At 43.7% G+C, this 16,717-nt stretch overlaps 1 protein-coding gene across 1 annotated transcript in view; it reads right to left on the bottom strand.

Moving 5' to 3' along the window:
- Positions 1-139: 139 nt before the first annotated feature.
- The window catches only part of LOC119397936 (sodium-coupled monocarboxylate transporter 1), a gene marked incomplete at its 3' end in the record, with an annotated part of 41,620 nt that continues 25,042 nt past the window's right edge, over positions 140-16,717 (bottom strand). Inside the window, 5 exon segments of the mRNA XM_037665238.1 lie at positions 140-269; positions 955-1,095; positions 3,355-3,428; positions 3,969-4,049; positions 12,808-12,875. Of these exon segments, the coding sequence (XP_037521166.1) occupies positions 140-269; positions 955-1,095; positions 3,355-3,428; positions 3,969-4,049; positions 12,808-12,875 (494 nt within the window).

The raw sequence follows: 16,717 nt of genomic DNA, 5'->3' as shown, positions 1-16,717 counted from the left end.
TTGACGATCGTCGGAGGCCAAAATAACGAGCAAGAATCATTATACGCACACTTGACAGTCAAGCTAACCAATGGAAGCACTACAACTTGCCATTGTTCATGTTCAGCTAGCCTTTTCAATGGAGCTTCGTACGGCTTACCTGGTCTGCCTTGCGGATGTCTCCCGTAAGTCTGGGATCGCAGCGCCCATACACTGCGTACAGAGTCAGCCCTGACAGCACAGTCATTATCATGTTAAGCGCCATGCCCGGAACGTTCAGCATCAGAGCTCTGCAAAATCATACATCTTTACAGTGTCGCTGAAAATGTGTATAATCGTTACAGTCAAACACGAAAACACTTGCTAGATACAGCTCCAATAGCGACATATTTATTGAGGATGGGCTGCTAGCAGCCTGCCAGAGTAACTGAGAAGGTACGACGTTCTTTTTTGTACATACACTAATATTATTTCATTTTATTATTATTATTGACGGTACGGCTGGATATTTCGAGTAAGCGACTTTTCTGTTGTGTTTTTTAACACTTGCGTAATTTAAGCGTTTCTGAACGTGCAAGTAACGTACATGTTTACTGATAAGCGATGAGATAGCACTTGTTCGTAGAAACCACTGCTTCAGTAAAAAAGGGAAAACAGCCTTTAGCGATAGAGTTAAGATGCAGTGTCCATTTTTTTTAGAAAAAGCCGCAGAAAATTACTGAGCACTTCTGAATAATAATACACAGAATTCTATTGACTTGCGGTTGTGTTGGGCGAAACAAAGTCACCGTATTTGTCCATTGCCATTGTATTGCTTCGCGATCTGGTCACCTATGTCAACTCCATCAAAAACTTCACCACGGTTCTGCGACCGACTTACAATAGCACTGAACGGAAGGAAATCAGGCCTGCTTATTGAAAACCGGAAACTTCATGACCCCATAAAGCGGAATACAAATGCAGTAGATTACTCACTTGCGGGCGCCTTTCAATGATCCGATGCTGGTATAGCGCTGCGCCTGTGTCTGATTGGCGCAGTACATGCCCATCAGCGTGACGGTAAAACCAAGAACCATTGTCCACGTAGTGTACGTCTCGTACGGGCTTGTGTCGAAACTGAGGACAGAGAGCGTTGATTCGTACCGAAATTGCCCCGACACAAAGTACAAGCATGCATACAAGTTACGCTTTTGGAGCATGAAATAAGAAAAACGATTATTTCTGATAACGCACCATTATCTATAGCAGAACTAATTTCAAATTTCATTTAACCCTACGTCAGTATCATTCCCGTTTCGTTACTCTTAGATTCATTTCGTCGCAGGCAACGAACAACACTGTAGGTATGTACTGGCACCATGCAAGTCAGAGGACAACCCTACGGCCGATGTGGCGTGCCGCCTTCACACATTTAATAATGGAAGGCACGGATTAGAATATTTTCGGTTGTGTGGTACAGACGTTGCATTGACGAGCGTGTAATATCTTCTTTCGTGACGCGACAGCGCAAAACTCGTTGTGAACATATGCAGAGTGACGCTTTGCAATGGCTATGGCAGTGCAGTCTCTCTAGTATATTTTCACAGAAACTATGCATGTCCTATACGTGCGAGAGGTGGAGAAATGAAGGCGATGAGGAGAAACAATAGGAATGAGGCAGCGGCATGCTATATCTATTGCGGAGAGAAAGTGTGAAGTGGCCGATTCAATGTTTGTGTTTTATCACTCTCTGGATGCTTTAAATAAAGTTCTTCATACCGTTCCGTATCACTTACAATGTTGCGATTCAAGTGGAAAGACCTGGCTTCCAAGTTTTATAAAATTATTCACTATAATCTCACAAACAAAGAATTCTTGCTCCATGAGTATACCCTCTGGGCAGTGTCTGTAGTTCTGGCCGAAATATGAGGTTGTAGAAGCCCTCTGATGGCTAAAACATCACAATGTGCACACTGTTCGGCGAATTTCGGCGCTGTGAGCAGGGCATTTCAGAGAAATGGGGGGCATAGTGTTTTTATTAATGGTTTCAACTGGGGACATCGTTCCATGCAGAAACTAGGAACATGGTGGCTCAAAGAGCAGCCCACATCACCATGCGGAAACAGATCCTGGAAGGCTTCTGTTCGTCCTATACGAGTACCACCTGCTAAGTATCCCAGACAAGACGAATAGTATGGCATTATATCACGGTGACAGAGCACTGAACACTCTTTCCGTGGAGAGAGTGCTCCTGCCTGTCATGATGTCAGAAGTCGCGACACAGAGGCTAGGCGAGGTGTATGTCGACTGACTTGTCTATGAGAAAGTACGTTTCACATCGGAGTCGTTATGCTTTTCATTATGTCGGTTACACGTTCGCGTAAACTATCATCATCGTGACTAGCCTCTACCTTTCTAGCTCGTGCAACGCAATATCTCGGCCAGCACGCGCTCTTTTCGCCTCTTCTTCACCTTCTTCTTCGCTCCCTGAACATGTGCGCCCGGCGGTCGCTCTCCCGCTGCGCCGATTTGTCCGGCGTGCGATGCAGTAAGCCCGATGGGCGAGTGAACGAGTACAGAGAGAGAAATGGAATAGAGAGAGAGAGAGAGAGAGAGACAAAAATTCTTGACGAAACGAAATTCTTCACGAGGCGAGATTCGCAACCGCGCACCCACGATCCGAAGGCAGTATCGTCACCACTCGGCTATGCAGGCGCGCCAGGAGAGCGAAACATAGCCTTGTATAGTATAGTATAGCAAGGGGGTGAGAAAGAGAAGTGAAAGCGAGGAGGAGGGAAAGGAGAAGGGGAGATAGTACAGCACAGCATAGCAAGAAAGACAGAAATAGAGAGAAACAACGGGGAAAAACAGAAAGAGAAAGAAAGACAGGAAGAGAGGCAAAGATATAGACATACAGAAAAGGATAAAAAGAAAGAGGAAGCGCGAAATAGAGAGAGAAAGAGAGATAAAGAAATGGAAGAAAGAGAAAGAAATATATGGAGAGAGAAAGGAAGAAATGGAAGTAGTCAGAGACAAAAAAAGACATGGAAAAAATACAGAAAAGAGAGAAATGGAAAGAAAGATATGAAGAAAGAAGGAGGAAAAAAAAAGGAAGAAAGAAGGCCACCTTGCTGCGCACTTCCTTCAGGCTTGGCACCACAAATGCGAGGCTACCTGAATTTTTTATGCACTGCTCGTCTCTTCTGATATGCAAGTGGAATCCCTTTCGCGCACAGCCTCTCTGAGAAGCGGCCGAATCAGTTTCCCATTCTGTACATCACAGATGAAACGGTGTTTCAATATGGACAAATTACCACTTCGGGAAGTTTGTCCAGGTTTCCGACAAAAAAAAAAACAAAATCTGACTGGTAATGTGTCACCGTGACACCGACCTACTTAGTGAATATCACGCGGCCTCCATTCTTCGCGTTCTGCCACATGACACCGAAGCCTCCCAAGTAATGCAAGCCCTGAAACATAGCCGAAAAAACACTTGAAGTTACAATTTCACAAAACACTTGATTCAAAGAGAAAAAGTATGATGTACGCAACACGGAGATGACTCCCAGACTTCCATGCCCTAAACACTCAAAAGTTCAGCACACGAAGTTCGGTAAGCCACACTCTTGTCTCGTTCTTGAAAAACGAATCGTTCCTTGGCTGTCATGTAGCAAACACACGCCATAGCACAGTTTCATGATAATTTCTCTGCAATGATTTTTGAGGAACTATGTGCACAGAGCCCAGAGTTCTAGGGGGGGGGGGGACGAGAGGGTGTGTCTTACCGCAACCCCCCCCCCCCTGAATATTTTTGCTGGGTATCTTTAGGACGTTTAAGGTGGCACACGGGCACGCAAACGTGCCGCCGTGTGTTTACATTCATGCTTATCATTGTAGTAATTTGCAAACTCCTCACTAGGCCTGTATTGCTTACTACTGCTTACCCTATTGTCTGAAAGCACGTGCATCGAGGGTATTTTACTCCTTTCATTACGTGATGCGGTACTTACGCATGCGATGACCATGATGTATGCAGTGAATATGAGGACCACTTGGACGACGTCGGTCCATACCACAGCCTTGATACCGCCCTGGACAAAACCGCAAGCGTGGTGTGGATTACATAGTTACCGATTACCTTTACCTATTGTGAAGCTTGTATTCGCCTTTTCGTCAGTGATGCAAGTACGGAGAAAGAAAGGAAGTAAGCAGTTGTACGAGTACAATAGCTATCAAACTTATTCACTTAAACAATATCGTTGTTGTCTTTCTGTAACCACAATACAAAATGCTGTATTATTCTTGTAATATACATTTCGGGCGATCAGGTAAACATAAATAAAACGTAGTCTCCACACGCAGGCTATGGATATATTCCCTGTTGCTGAAACAAGTCACAGAAATAGGTAAAATGTGTTATCAATATATTATGGTACTTTAAGAGTTACAACGCATTTAGTGCAATAAAAGAAGAGCCCTTGTGGTGTGGACGTCTGGTTTTTCGTCAAAGAAGCACGACAGGTCCACCTCGTTAATTGACAATAGAAAGAAAAACTGAAGGGGAGTGCCTATAGTGCTTTAAAGGGGCCATGCCATCCAATTGTCGATCATAATCGGTGTTACGGGGCCTCATCCTTGTGCCTTCACAAAAGTGCTGGCGAAATTTTAGCGCATGTGGTCGGGCACCTAAATTATAACAGTTAAATATTTTTACACACGCGCAGGTGGCCTGAGAGTCGCCCAACATTGGCGTACTCGTAAGCCGTGACATAACAAGCTGCTTGCTGTGCGAGCGTCTGTATTCCTGTGAACGATTTTGTTCCGGGCTGAGCTGCGCATGGGCAATCGAGCTATTTCATGTTTGTTCCGCTTGACATTGACATTGAACTGTTTGGAACGGCTGAAACTTATAGACGACGACGGCTCCGCTCCATGAATCACATGACGTCACACATGCCATGACAAAATGGCGGTCGCCGGTGGAGCATGGCACGGAGGTTCCTACAATACTTACTAGAGGGAACTTTGGCGCTGCGATCGTTCAACCGCCATGGGAATGATGGGTAATACACGGATCGGCCTCATCTTTGTGCATACGCCTTTGAACGCACTTGTTGCTTTCTTTATTGTTGTGTTTTGGCTTTTCTTTCGGATAAACGAATGGCTCGTTGTTACCTCGTTTGGTGATTTGAATTGGTCTGCCTAACAGGTCAAGGTATAGTGTGTGAGTTTGCTAACTTCGTCTTGCGACAAAGCGGCTGCAGGCCACACCGAGCTAAACGGAGCCAACAGAACGAAGCTAGAGTGTACTAGAACTGGGGAGTGCCCGGAACGAGCTTCGAAAAGTGAAGCCCAAACAGGGTCAATCCGCTTGTAGCGCTGCGATCGGTAGTCTGCTATGTGTCATCGTTTAAGAGATGCGCGCGGCTCCGCAGAAATGGTGCAGGGGTAGAATGCGCGCATCCCACTCAAAAAGCCCGGGTTCGAATCGCAGCTGCAGATGGAGGGTTTTTATTCTTTGTGTCACTTTTTGTAGGATCATTAAGTAGCAAATATCCTATTTATTTGGACGAACCCCTTTCCGAAGATGTTTTCCCCTTCCTAAATGCAGAATTACATCGAAAAAATGGGCAGTGCGGGTAATGCGACAATACTGATAATGCAGATAATAAGACGCCAAGGCTAAAAAAAAATCACAGTTTCACCGCAAGGGCGAAGCAATAAATGCGATATCATCAAATTGTAATGTTATGCAAAGCAAGGCTGGCAGCTAATTCTTTTGCATCCGGTCTCGCGTAACTCTAGAAAACGCTGGTGTAAGAAAATACGGCCACTTCAGGAAGAGAAGCGGTTTTTGCACAGGCTCTTCTCATTGAGAGCACAGCACGTTGAAGGCTATCCGTATGCTGATGCCTGTCGAGATGTGCAGCTGATTGGTTCATTTCAAGAACCGACAGAATTGGGGAGTTACCCTTCACTCTCTTTTCCTCCTTTGCGCAAACGTTTTCTCTTCTCTTCCTCAAATTTTGTGGCTGCGGGAGAGTGAGTAAAGAGTGCATATAAACAAGCTTATGAAAAAGGCAGTTGCTGCCTTAACAAAGACAAGACCACTTGTCGAAACGTTGGCTCCAACAACATTGCCTGTCCAAAGATTTTTTTTTCACTAAGCTACCTTTAATAAATACACTTATGTGCTGTGTTCGATTCCCATATGTTAAGGTAAATAATTGCACGTCTGGCATTCTGCCCGTATCATCAGAAATCCCCAGAGTGTTTTAGGACTGATTCTGTTTTTAGTATGCATAAAGAGCATTGTTAATTCAGTGTATTCATCAGAAATACATCAGAACAGTTTTGGCTGATGACTGTAAACTTCTCAAAACTGTTAGCACTGCGAATGACCGGAAATACCTGTAATCCAACCTATGTGCCATTTTTAAGTGGTGTGAAGAAGGGTCTATGAAATAAACAGTAATAAATATGTTTCCATGCATATTACAAGTAAGATACACAATTTTAATCAACTGTATTCTCCTAAGAACTGTCCTTTGACTGAGCTTGACTAATATAAATACTTAGGTATCACAATTAAAAAGCGCCTAGCATAGTCAAGTCATATTAACAAAGCACGCTCATCTGTTTCTAAAAAACTCAGTTTCTTGAGGCACAAACGAAAAACAGCGCCATCAAAAATCAAACTGTTGCCCTTCAGTGCTTTTATAGCACCAAGAATAAATTGCACTAGTGTAGTTCGGGACCCATATTTAGAGATATATATTAAGAAACTTTAGATAGTGTAACGGAAAGCGGCTCGTTTTATCTTTCATCCTTACCAGAGAAATGACTCACCAATAACGCTCACGGCCATTATTAACATCCCGATTTTAGAATACCGAACAGCAATTGTCAGGCTGAATTATATCAACGCTCGCTTCACGTCTCTCGTGAATTTATCATTAGTCCGGGCACTTACTTAAAACACCGAATTTGTAGACAAAATATACATGCACATGCTTACACTCTTGAAACTTACTTCGCACGTCCTAACCTTCTCATGAGCTCTTTCTTTCCTCGGACCACCAATGAATGAAACACGTTCCCTCTTGAAGGATGTTGTTATAATGATAATCCTGACTTCAATAACTACGTATCCGTCTGTTCATAACCATAGAAACCAAGCTATTGGGACTGTCTCTCATTGCATATATTTTGCTAGTTGTCATTTGCGTTATCTTACTGTCATTTAACTATATTTATTTCTTATACAGTAAAACCTCGTTAGTTCGACCCCCGTTAATGCGGAAAATCGGATAATTCGGACGTGTTCTCTGGTCCCGCCAAACATAGGTATTGTTTAATGGCATCAAACCCTGGTTAATTCGGTCGTATTTGGCCGCAATCCGGTTAAATCGGACGATCCTCGGAGGCGCCAAGCACGAAGTGCCGCAAGTGTGGGACGCGAAGGAGCGAAAACGGCCTTCGCAAACAACTTAAACGGCTGCTAGTCTTCATAAGGGCGTGGTCGCCATCCACAATTTTAGCCCAATCGCGTTGTTGGCGACCGAAACTTGAGCGGCCGCGGCAAACTTCCTTGTTTTCTATTTCGTCCAGGGTCTTGAGCCGCGGCCAGGGTGTCGGAACGGAACGAAAACCGAAAACGAAAAATGAAAAAAACTATATTTTTTACCGGAACGAAAACGTAACCGAAACTTTATATATTACTTCGTTCCGGAGTGAAAGCGAATTTTTTTCAATTGTTTTTCGGTTCACGAGAAAACTTCGCGATCCGGAACAACTGAGCTCGTGCAATGTGAGCATATCTCAGGGTACAGGATTAGCGCGTTTCTCAGGCAGGAATTCCAAAGCAATGTTGAAATTGTGCGAAAAACGAGAACAGTGGCAACCAGAGATGTTTATATTAACGCAAGTGGACTTTTGCGCGCCTGTCACGCATGCCAAAGTGGAGAGGGCATTGTCAGCGCTGATGTTTGTTACAACGAAAGCTGTTATGAGATCACAACAGCTGATTTTGGCGCCATAGTTGTCTGTCGCCGCCGGTGTCCGTGACTGCTAACGCGTGAAATAAGAAAAAATTGAATGAGAAACTTATTTCTAGGGTAGGATGGGATTTTAACCCGTGCCCTCTGTGGCACTCGAGTCTTTCACCACAGTACCACGCTGATGCTTGTAACTCATTCGCAAAAATACTGCATACAGGCGTCACGTCGGGCAAGGAATCCTGTTAACATATGTAATACAGCGTGGCAGAAGAGTAAAATAACAACCAGTCATCACACAATGCTAATAGCGCAAAGAGTGTGTGGTTTAATGCTTCCCACCAGTGTTGCGGAGTTGCCTCTCCAGAAGTGAAATGACTCCGAAATCATTCCACATTTTCGCGACCCCGGAATGGAATGGGCACACCGCTTGGAGGAATGGAATGGGAATGGAATTACGTCTTTTTCCGAAAATAGAGCACGTTTTCGTCTACGTGCTGTTTTTCAAACTTCAAACATCAGTAAGTCAGAGCCTCTAATTTAACAATAAAGCAGTATTTTTAAAATGGCTTGGCTGATTACAAGCACGGTACATTTATAAGCAACGCGCCTACTACAAACAGAGGCATAAGTTAGTGTACACACAGATGCATTATCCCAGCAGATACTCAAGCGGAAAACAAATCAACCCTGCGCGTTGGTTCGCGTTGATACCCCCACACGAAAGTGGCGAATACTCTATGCACAGCCTGATCTTTATCTCACCAGCAGTTTAGTACCTGACACACGTAAATAACCTTTGCGACAAGGAAGACGCTGCATACCTGCGCGCAGGCGAACACAGAAAGTTCTCCTCACCACATCCATGCTTGTGAGGCGCGCTTGACAACCATCAGTGCTGACGAGCAGTGCGGCCCAGTGTTCCGTATTCGATGCAAAGGCACAAGGTGCCCGAGAGGTGCACTGTTCCAACTAATACCAGCAGATCTAGAGGGTTTTGTTCCCCATTAACGAAATCTTAGTTTTCTCCATATTCACGACCGCTCCAGACACGTGGTAAAACTGCTTAGACTTCTTGAATACTACTTTTTTCAGCATAAAAATACGCTATGTCGTCATTTTAGCATTAACACATTTAAGCTTAAACACTATTAAGACATCACCATTCGTTAAAAATGCTGACCATGCAAATACTATAGGTACCCGAAGAACTGCCCCTATGGGAATTAGTACGGTGGTCGTACTGCACGAGATGTCACCAAGCTAGTATCCCTCGACCTTGGTAACGTGTTTTGCGTACTTTTGGAGTTCTTAATGCATCTGATGGCATCAGCTTTATGAGGCGTTCATTCTTAACTCGGCAAAACTATCAAGATGCCTTTCCTACTTTGAGGAATCACAGGAATGGAATTGAATTGCCCGGCCATTCCCGGAGTGGGAATGGGTAAATTTTTTCATTCCGAGGAATTGACAGAAATGGAATTGCGGCAAGTCCTAATTCCCTGGAATGGAACTGGAATGGAATGGAGGCTCCCGTTCCGCAACACTGCTTCCCATTCACTGCAAAGTGCTCAGCCATAATTCCTCATCATCATCAGCCACAGCACAAAGTGCACTGCCTTACAGATGTGTAGCGGGTACCACGTTTTTCCAAAAAAATGAAGAAAAATTGCATAGTGGGAACTTCACTACTTGAGAAAAATTACGATGATTTATAGCGTAGTGGCTACCTTGCATGTGTACTTGTATTAGTTTCCCCAAGAAAATCTACAAAGGGCTCTACAAAGTCCGCTCTTGCAGCTTTCGCTTTGACTGTGCTGCGTGTTCCGCGCAGGCCTGGCGATACTTTTATCAGAGCAGCGGTCTCGCACATCAGAGAGTGCACTCAGTGACGTGCTGCTCCCTTGGCACAAAGCATTGAGCCCACTAAAAAAATTGTATTTTTCTTTTGAGAAAATAATTAAGTACTAGGACTTAGAAATTAATACCGCTTTGTGCGAGTTGGTAGGAATTCGTGGTAGAGTTGCTTCCGCTTCTCTGAAGAACGTGTTTTACCCTCGTCCCACTTTCCAAAGAGGAGGGCAAGTAACTGTATCACAAATCCAATGTCTTTTATGATTACTTTCAAATTTTTGCGTCAAAAAACCGTTACGAACCGTTACGTAACGTTTCTTTTTTTTTTTTTTTTGTTCCGGAACAGAAACGGAGCGGAACTTTTTGCGGTGGAACGAAACTAAAACCGAAACGAAAAACATTTCGTTCCGACGCCCTGGCCGCGGCCACATTGTGAACGAAGTCGCGAATGACGAAAATTGTGGCTTTTGCGCTGTTCTCATGCAAAATAGGTGCTGTATTTAAGTATTCATCAAGAAAATGAAAACACATTGATGTAATGGACACTTGTTCCTCGTTTTGTTGATACTGTCAATAATTCGGCATTCGGTTAATTCGGACATTTATTCCAGTCCCGTGAAATCCGAATTGACGAGCTTTTGCTGTATTTTGTTTTGTTGTTTCACCACGGTTTTATTGCTTCCGTTTTTAACAGCAAAGTTGTTCAAGCTAGCCGTAATGTGTTCGACCCTATCCCGTAAAATAAACGGGTATGTCTCACAGAAATTGAGTAAATATCCCACTACTCACCACTGGTCCCCTAAAAAATTGGGGGACGCTTAAGCTTCGCCTTTAAGAGTTGAACGCGATAGCGATATTCTGCTCCTAGTGTGCAGTTCGAACACTATGAGTGTTTAGCAGAAGGCGCGCACTAAGGTGTGTGTCTTATGCAATGGGTAGCATGCTTTAAACCAGGAACAATTATGCGCGAGAAACTTTTTCGAAGTTGCGATGCACCCACTACGTGGTCTCAAGAGAATACGCGCAGTAATGTGTGTGCCTTTTGTAATGGGTGGCTGTCTTTAAACCACGAAGTCGTTATGATATTGACATGGTGTGACGGCCGATGGAAATGTACGCTTGTACCACGCAATATTACTGTGATATGACATCTCGTACTGGACACCTGTATACAGGACGCGTATTTTTGGGAAGCATGAAAGTTACTTTCAGTGCAGCTCCAAGCAGAGGCGCATGGCTGTGTGGTAGAACACCTGCTTGCCACGCAGACGGCCTGGGTTCGATTCTCACTCGGACCCAACATTTTTATTATTTATTTTTGCAGCTTTTTTTATTTTTCGGTCACGGACAAGATGATGATTTTTCGCTCACAACCAACGGCCCCGACGCCGACGGCGGAATTTCTGCGATACGAGCTCTTTAACGCTATCGCGTTAAAATCCAGAAGACAATAGTTAGCCCAACAAAGGTGTATGTACCACAGAAATTTGTGTGCCCTATCAGAAAACTGTGATCGTCATAAACGGGTATGTGCCACAGAAAGCGGGTAAATGCCACTACTCACCACTGGTTCACAGAAAAGAAGGCAGTAAATAGTTAGCCCAACACTAGGCAACGGGAAAGGCAATGACGGCTACGAGAATACCTCGAAGCGATGGAATACCTACGCCAACGACAACCTGCACGTAAATCTATGACAGAGGCAAACGTTTGGTTTCAGCGCGAGTTTGTTTCTGGTTGGACATCCGTGTCGTGTCTGCGTCGGAATGAAAAGTGCGAACGCTTGGTTTCAGTGCGAGTTTCTGTCTCTGTAGTTTGTACGTCCGTGTCATGTCTGAATGGTTTAACTCGAACCTCTTTGCGCTGAGAATCAACGTAGAAACAACCTACCATCACCTAGCTAAGGCCTAGAAACAACCTAGAAGCAATCAGATAAGTCTTCATGAGAACCTTCCAGTTTCTCTGCTTCAAGGCTTGCGCGTCTTTGTTTTTAGTGCAAGCTTCGCCAGTATCTTTTATTGGATTTATTTCGTTAATTAGGTTTCGTTATGCCCTCCTGCTTGGTGTTTCGGCCGTAGTATGCTGCAAAAATATTTTTCTCGTGATATCCAACCGAGTTTATTTCCTTTGTGCATTGATCGTCGTTCCTGCTATTAACATTTTGTGTTGTTGCGTTCTCTGTCACAAAATTATTCTAATTTACACTGTTAAGTTTAGAATCTTCATTCATATCTTCAGCAGCTTCTAGCGCTCTCTTCGTTACAGATTATTTGTTTTCATTATTTTGCACTCTTATTCTGCATGCACTGGCTGATCTTGTCTTTAGGGGTCTTCTGAAGCATGTCGAGCTACTAAAGCACCCTCAAGGCTTAAATGGCCATTTTGCATGTCATGCTAAAATAAGTTAAATTTATTTCAATATCCATTAAATTGTGCGTAGTACACAGGAACTCCCTCAATACCTGCCCTCTGTTAAATAATGTATTAGCTGTCACCCTACAAGCTAAAAATCTTCTTGTTGTATGTGTGTGGTAGACGTAACCAAAAAGAATGGTAAAAAATACAACTGTTTAGTTATTCGCGTGGAAATTCCGTAAGACATGCTAACAGGAGTCCCATTATATTTGGCGCACATTGGCAAGACAGGCATTAATGACAGAATTTGCAGCAAATGTTCACGTTTTGTGTTCTCAATGTACTTAATTGCATAGCCGCAATTTAACTGAAAGTTTTCTATTAAATAGCTAATTGGCCCATTTCAGACATTTCACTCACTCCTTCGTGCATGTTACATGGATGATGATATTCGCCGACTAGAATGCCATGAAGCGAAAGAAAAAGAAATATCGTTCTTCAGTGCCAGTCTGTCAAGAAATTCTCAATATATGGTAGCAACACTCCAAACATTCATTTCGTACTGAAGAAATTCAATTACATCAAGATAACATGTGTAAAAAAACACCGCAGTACGCTTTACGAATGCATAATTGATACTTACTATTGATGTATAGAATGTGCAGACGGCCCCATTCACGAGTATAGAAGACCATACCGGTAAACCGGTCACTGCGGACAAAAATAGTCGTAAAACATAAATTGCCAACGCACCTAAAATTACTGGTAATGCATGCAACAACGGCAAACTTTACAGGATTGCAAAAGTGCATGTTACGGCGCTAGGGCTGAATGCACACTAAATTTTATCTAAACGGTCTGTCTTGTGCATCTGATTTTTCTAACCTTCTAAATTTAGGCGTTTAGTGATGTGCTGAATCTGTTTGTCCCAAAATATCTTTCATTTCTTTAACAAAACCTTATTTTGGAATTATCGCAGTTGTTTGCTGTATTTTTTTTACTTGCAAGCCGCAGAGCCTTCAGCATGTCATGTTATTACTCGCGTAGTCCGTAATTTTCTGGGAGAAGGCTTGAAAGTTTTCGTGTTTATATTTGATCTCGTTCAAACATGATGGCACTTCAATGTTCTACAGAGGTGGCAAGGTACTGTTGGGACGTTTCTCATTGGCCATTGTCAACTGTCTTCCACTGTACCTTTTGCAATATGCCGGACTTACCAAGCCTTTCGTCTTAATCTCATTTGCCTTTTGACAATTCTGGCAATGTGGTACCTTAATCTGTATCATATTATTATTTCCATTTGCCCTTTTGAAACGGGTGGTCTTCGGAAGCCAACAAAGGCGAAAATGTCAGTACAGCTCAGCTAAGCCACGCGAAATTCATTTTCGTCGTATGGGACTGGCAACCGAACCGAAATATTGAGCTCCGCAATACGAACACAGGTGTTCCGATTGTGCACACCTTGATTTTGACACATTCTTTATAAAAAAATAGTTGTACTAACGAAATTGAACTTGTGACAACTCGGTCCAACTATGTAGGTCAGGCGATATATGACACTAGAAATTTGTGTGTGTGTGAAAACGTGTCTGTGCAGTATTGTGGAAGCGGAAGGGTACATAGATATGTTATAATACCACCAAACCATAAATAAAGACAATACATAAATTCAATTTACGTTATAGCGGCATTATCTAGTGCGAACCTTGAGAGAGAAACATTTAGAAAGTCACTGTTCAGATTTTTTTTCTTAATGGGTGCCTGTTAAAACAGAAGATTCTAATATTTGTTTGGACACTTGGAAATACAATGGCGCTGTACCTAATTATCTGAGACAGCCTTGTAGAGCGCATTGATGGGCAGGGTGTGTAGAGCGCAAGCTTAGTTTGCTATTGGCTTAAGGTAGTTACCTCAGAAAAAAGCTATTACGTTTCAGAACTTCCGCAAATTGAGCACGACTGCTCAATTCTCCCAATCGCAATGAGCGTGCTGACCTTAGCACCCTCAATCCTTAGTTGAAAATTTGCTCTTAGACGCTCAATTTACTGTTCTGGTGTGAAATTTCGATGTCTCGATTTTTTTTTCATATACCTCAAAGGCTCCAGTCAAGAAGTTACATGAGGGATGTGACTTATTAGCAGTTAAACAATGCTTCGAAGGCACTCTTGAATTGATGTGAATCGGAGTGGTGCATGGCGAATGCAGGCAGATGGTTACACTCCATGCAGTTGTAACGAAAAGGAGTGAAGATGGGTATCAGTTTGTGCTGGTGGTGGCTAAACCGCTTGGTGGTGGTTCGTGCGGCTCGATTAGCGAGGGACTGGCAAGATAGCTGGAACGTTAAAAGGTGAATGATAGGAAGGAAGGAAACAGAAAGGGAGAAGGCATGTAGGTTAACCAGGAAAACTTCCGATTGGCTACCTTACAATGGGGTATTATTAGCGAAGGGGAATAGAAAGATGAGCGAGAGGAGAAGAGAAGAAGAAGCAGAAGAGAAAAAAGAAGAGAGTCACTGAATTCACTGCAGCGTGCGGGGCTGCACCACTAGTCAGAGGCGTTCGCACAAGCCCGTCGTCCTGAGAAAGCACAAGAGTGCCTTCACTGCCTTGTGGACCGACCAGAGATGGGAAAGGTGCATGACAGAATTCATGAAAAAGGCACAGTTTAGATATATGACGACGTGATTCTACATACATAAGATTACCACGGGTTATAGGCTTGGAAACACTGGAATGACCACAGTACTGAAAGTAAATGAACCGAGCTGCACGATATGGGATTGATTCAAGTAAGTTAGATAAATTAGAATGATGAGGATGCTAGACAGAGCGTGCTTATTCTTAGTGCGAACAAATGTGGTAAAGCTACTGATATCCCTGACGAGTGAGCAAATTTCAAACTCTTACGAAGTTTACCCAAAGCACGATTGGCGGAGCTGGTTGTGTTGTTTACTTGGGTTGAGCAGGAGAGGTCATTTGAAAACGTTATGCCTAGGTAAGATTATGCAGATGAAATTTCGCAGCATGAAATTGTGTAAGTCGCTGGTTGGTAATGTTGCCTGCAACGTAATGAGATTAAAGGTGTTTTGCTACTGGTAAACACATAGGCAATTGTTACACTAAGATTCAATGAAGTTGAGGTCATTTTGACGCGTAGTGATGTCCATAGGCGTGCGCAGGGTTCCCCATTAGGGGGGGGGGGGCAAAGGTTCATCGCAGCGCCCCCTCACCCTACTAAGTCAATGTATGGGGAAGATTTTGCGACCCCCCCCCTCCTAGGTGACTAGAAGGGTCAATGTACGGGTCGGAGTTTGCGCCCCCCTCTTGGATGATTAGGGGGAGCGGCCGCCCCCCTGCCCCCCCTGTGCGCACGCCTATGGCGATGTCAGTGGTGTTTTTTATCGGATGATACACGACGCAGTTATCTGCGAATAGGCGAATGTTGGAGATGTCAGCTTAAATGTCATTTATATAAACAAGGAAAAGCAGTGGTCCGAGTACTGTACCTTGAAGCACACCAGAAATCACGGGGGATCTTTTAGATTAATACTTCTTAGCACATACGAGTTGTTGTCGATTGGTGAGAAAAATACGTACCCAATTAAAATACTTGCACGAAATGCGTACAATGTTGTCCTAAATCTTCGGAAAGATTAGGACAGAGAGGATATACACAGTTGTTTTTCAAAAGCTTCAGCATAAAGAGATGGGGATGATCTCCATATTGCTGTTGGGAGTAGTAGTCGCCATTGAAATGCTGGTTTTCGGTTCAGAGTAAGACGATACATGCGCGATGGCAGGCGCTCATGAAAACATACACCCTGTCCCTCTTGTTAGAGCACTCGTCTGCAAAATATAATCTCCTTTACGTCTCTAACAAATGCCGACCGATGCAGGCTTCCAACAGTCAGCAGAGACGTGTACCTATGTGCCTATCTTTGGCTATTAGCATACGGTGCACACAAAACTTTGCGTAGCTTGCACTGCAGACGCGATTCTAGAGAGCGGAGCTGATGGGCACCTAGGCCTGGCTGTTGCTATTTTGCTAAGTTCTGCATATTTTCTATTTCTTTCTTCTTCTTCCTCTCCTTCTTTCTCTTTCTGCTTTACGTTATCTTTATTTATTTATTTCTCTTTTTTAGGCTATGCCTTACTCTCTCCTCTTCTCATTTCCCTCCTCCCCACCTTCACTTCCCTTTCTCAGCCCTTATTATACTATACTGTCCTATACGATGCTGTGCTATGCTCCGCTAGCGTGCCGGGATACCCGAATGTTTAAGACGCTCGCCATCGGATCGTGGGTACGTAGGTTCGAAGCTCATCTCGCGAAGAAATTTTTCTTCTGTAATTGATATCTTTCTCCATCTTTATTTCTCTTTCTCTCTCTCTCTCTCTGTAATCGCTGTCTTGCCCATCACGGTTATTGCATCCCGCGCCAGAGCAATCGGCGCACGTGTTCTGGGAGCGAAGCAGAAGATGAAGATGAAGAGGAGGATGAAGAGAGTGCGTGCCGGTTCATGATGATAATCATTTCTGTTCACAGCTCACGACGGA

This window comes from Rhipicephalus sanguineus, chromosome 6, assembly GCF_013339695.2.
Source record: "Rhipicephalus sanguineus isolate Rsan-2018 chromosome 6, BIME_Rsan_1.4, whole genome shotgun sequence".
NCBI classification, from domain to species: Eukaryota; Metazoa; Arthropoda; class Arachnida; order Ixodida; family Ixodidae; genus Rhipicephalus; species Rhipicephalus sanguineus.
This window is presented reverse-complemented; position numbering and strand designations above follow the sequence as displayed.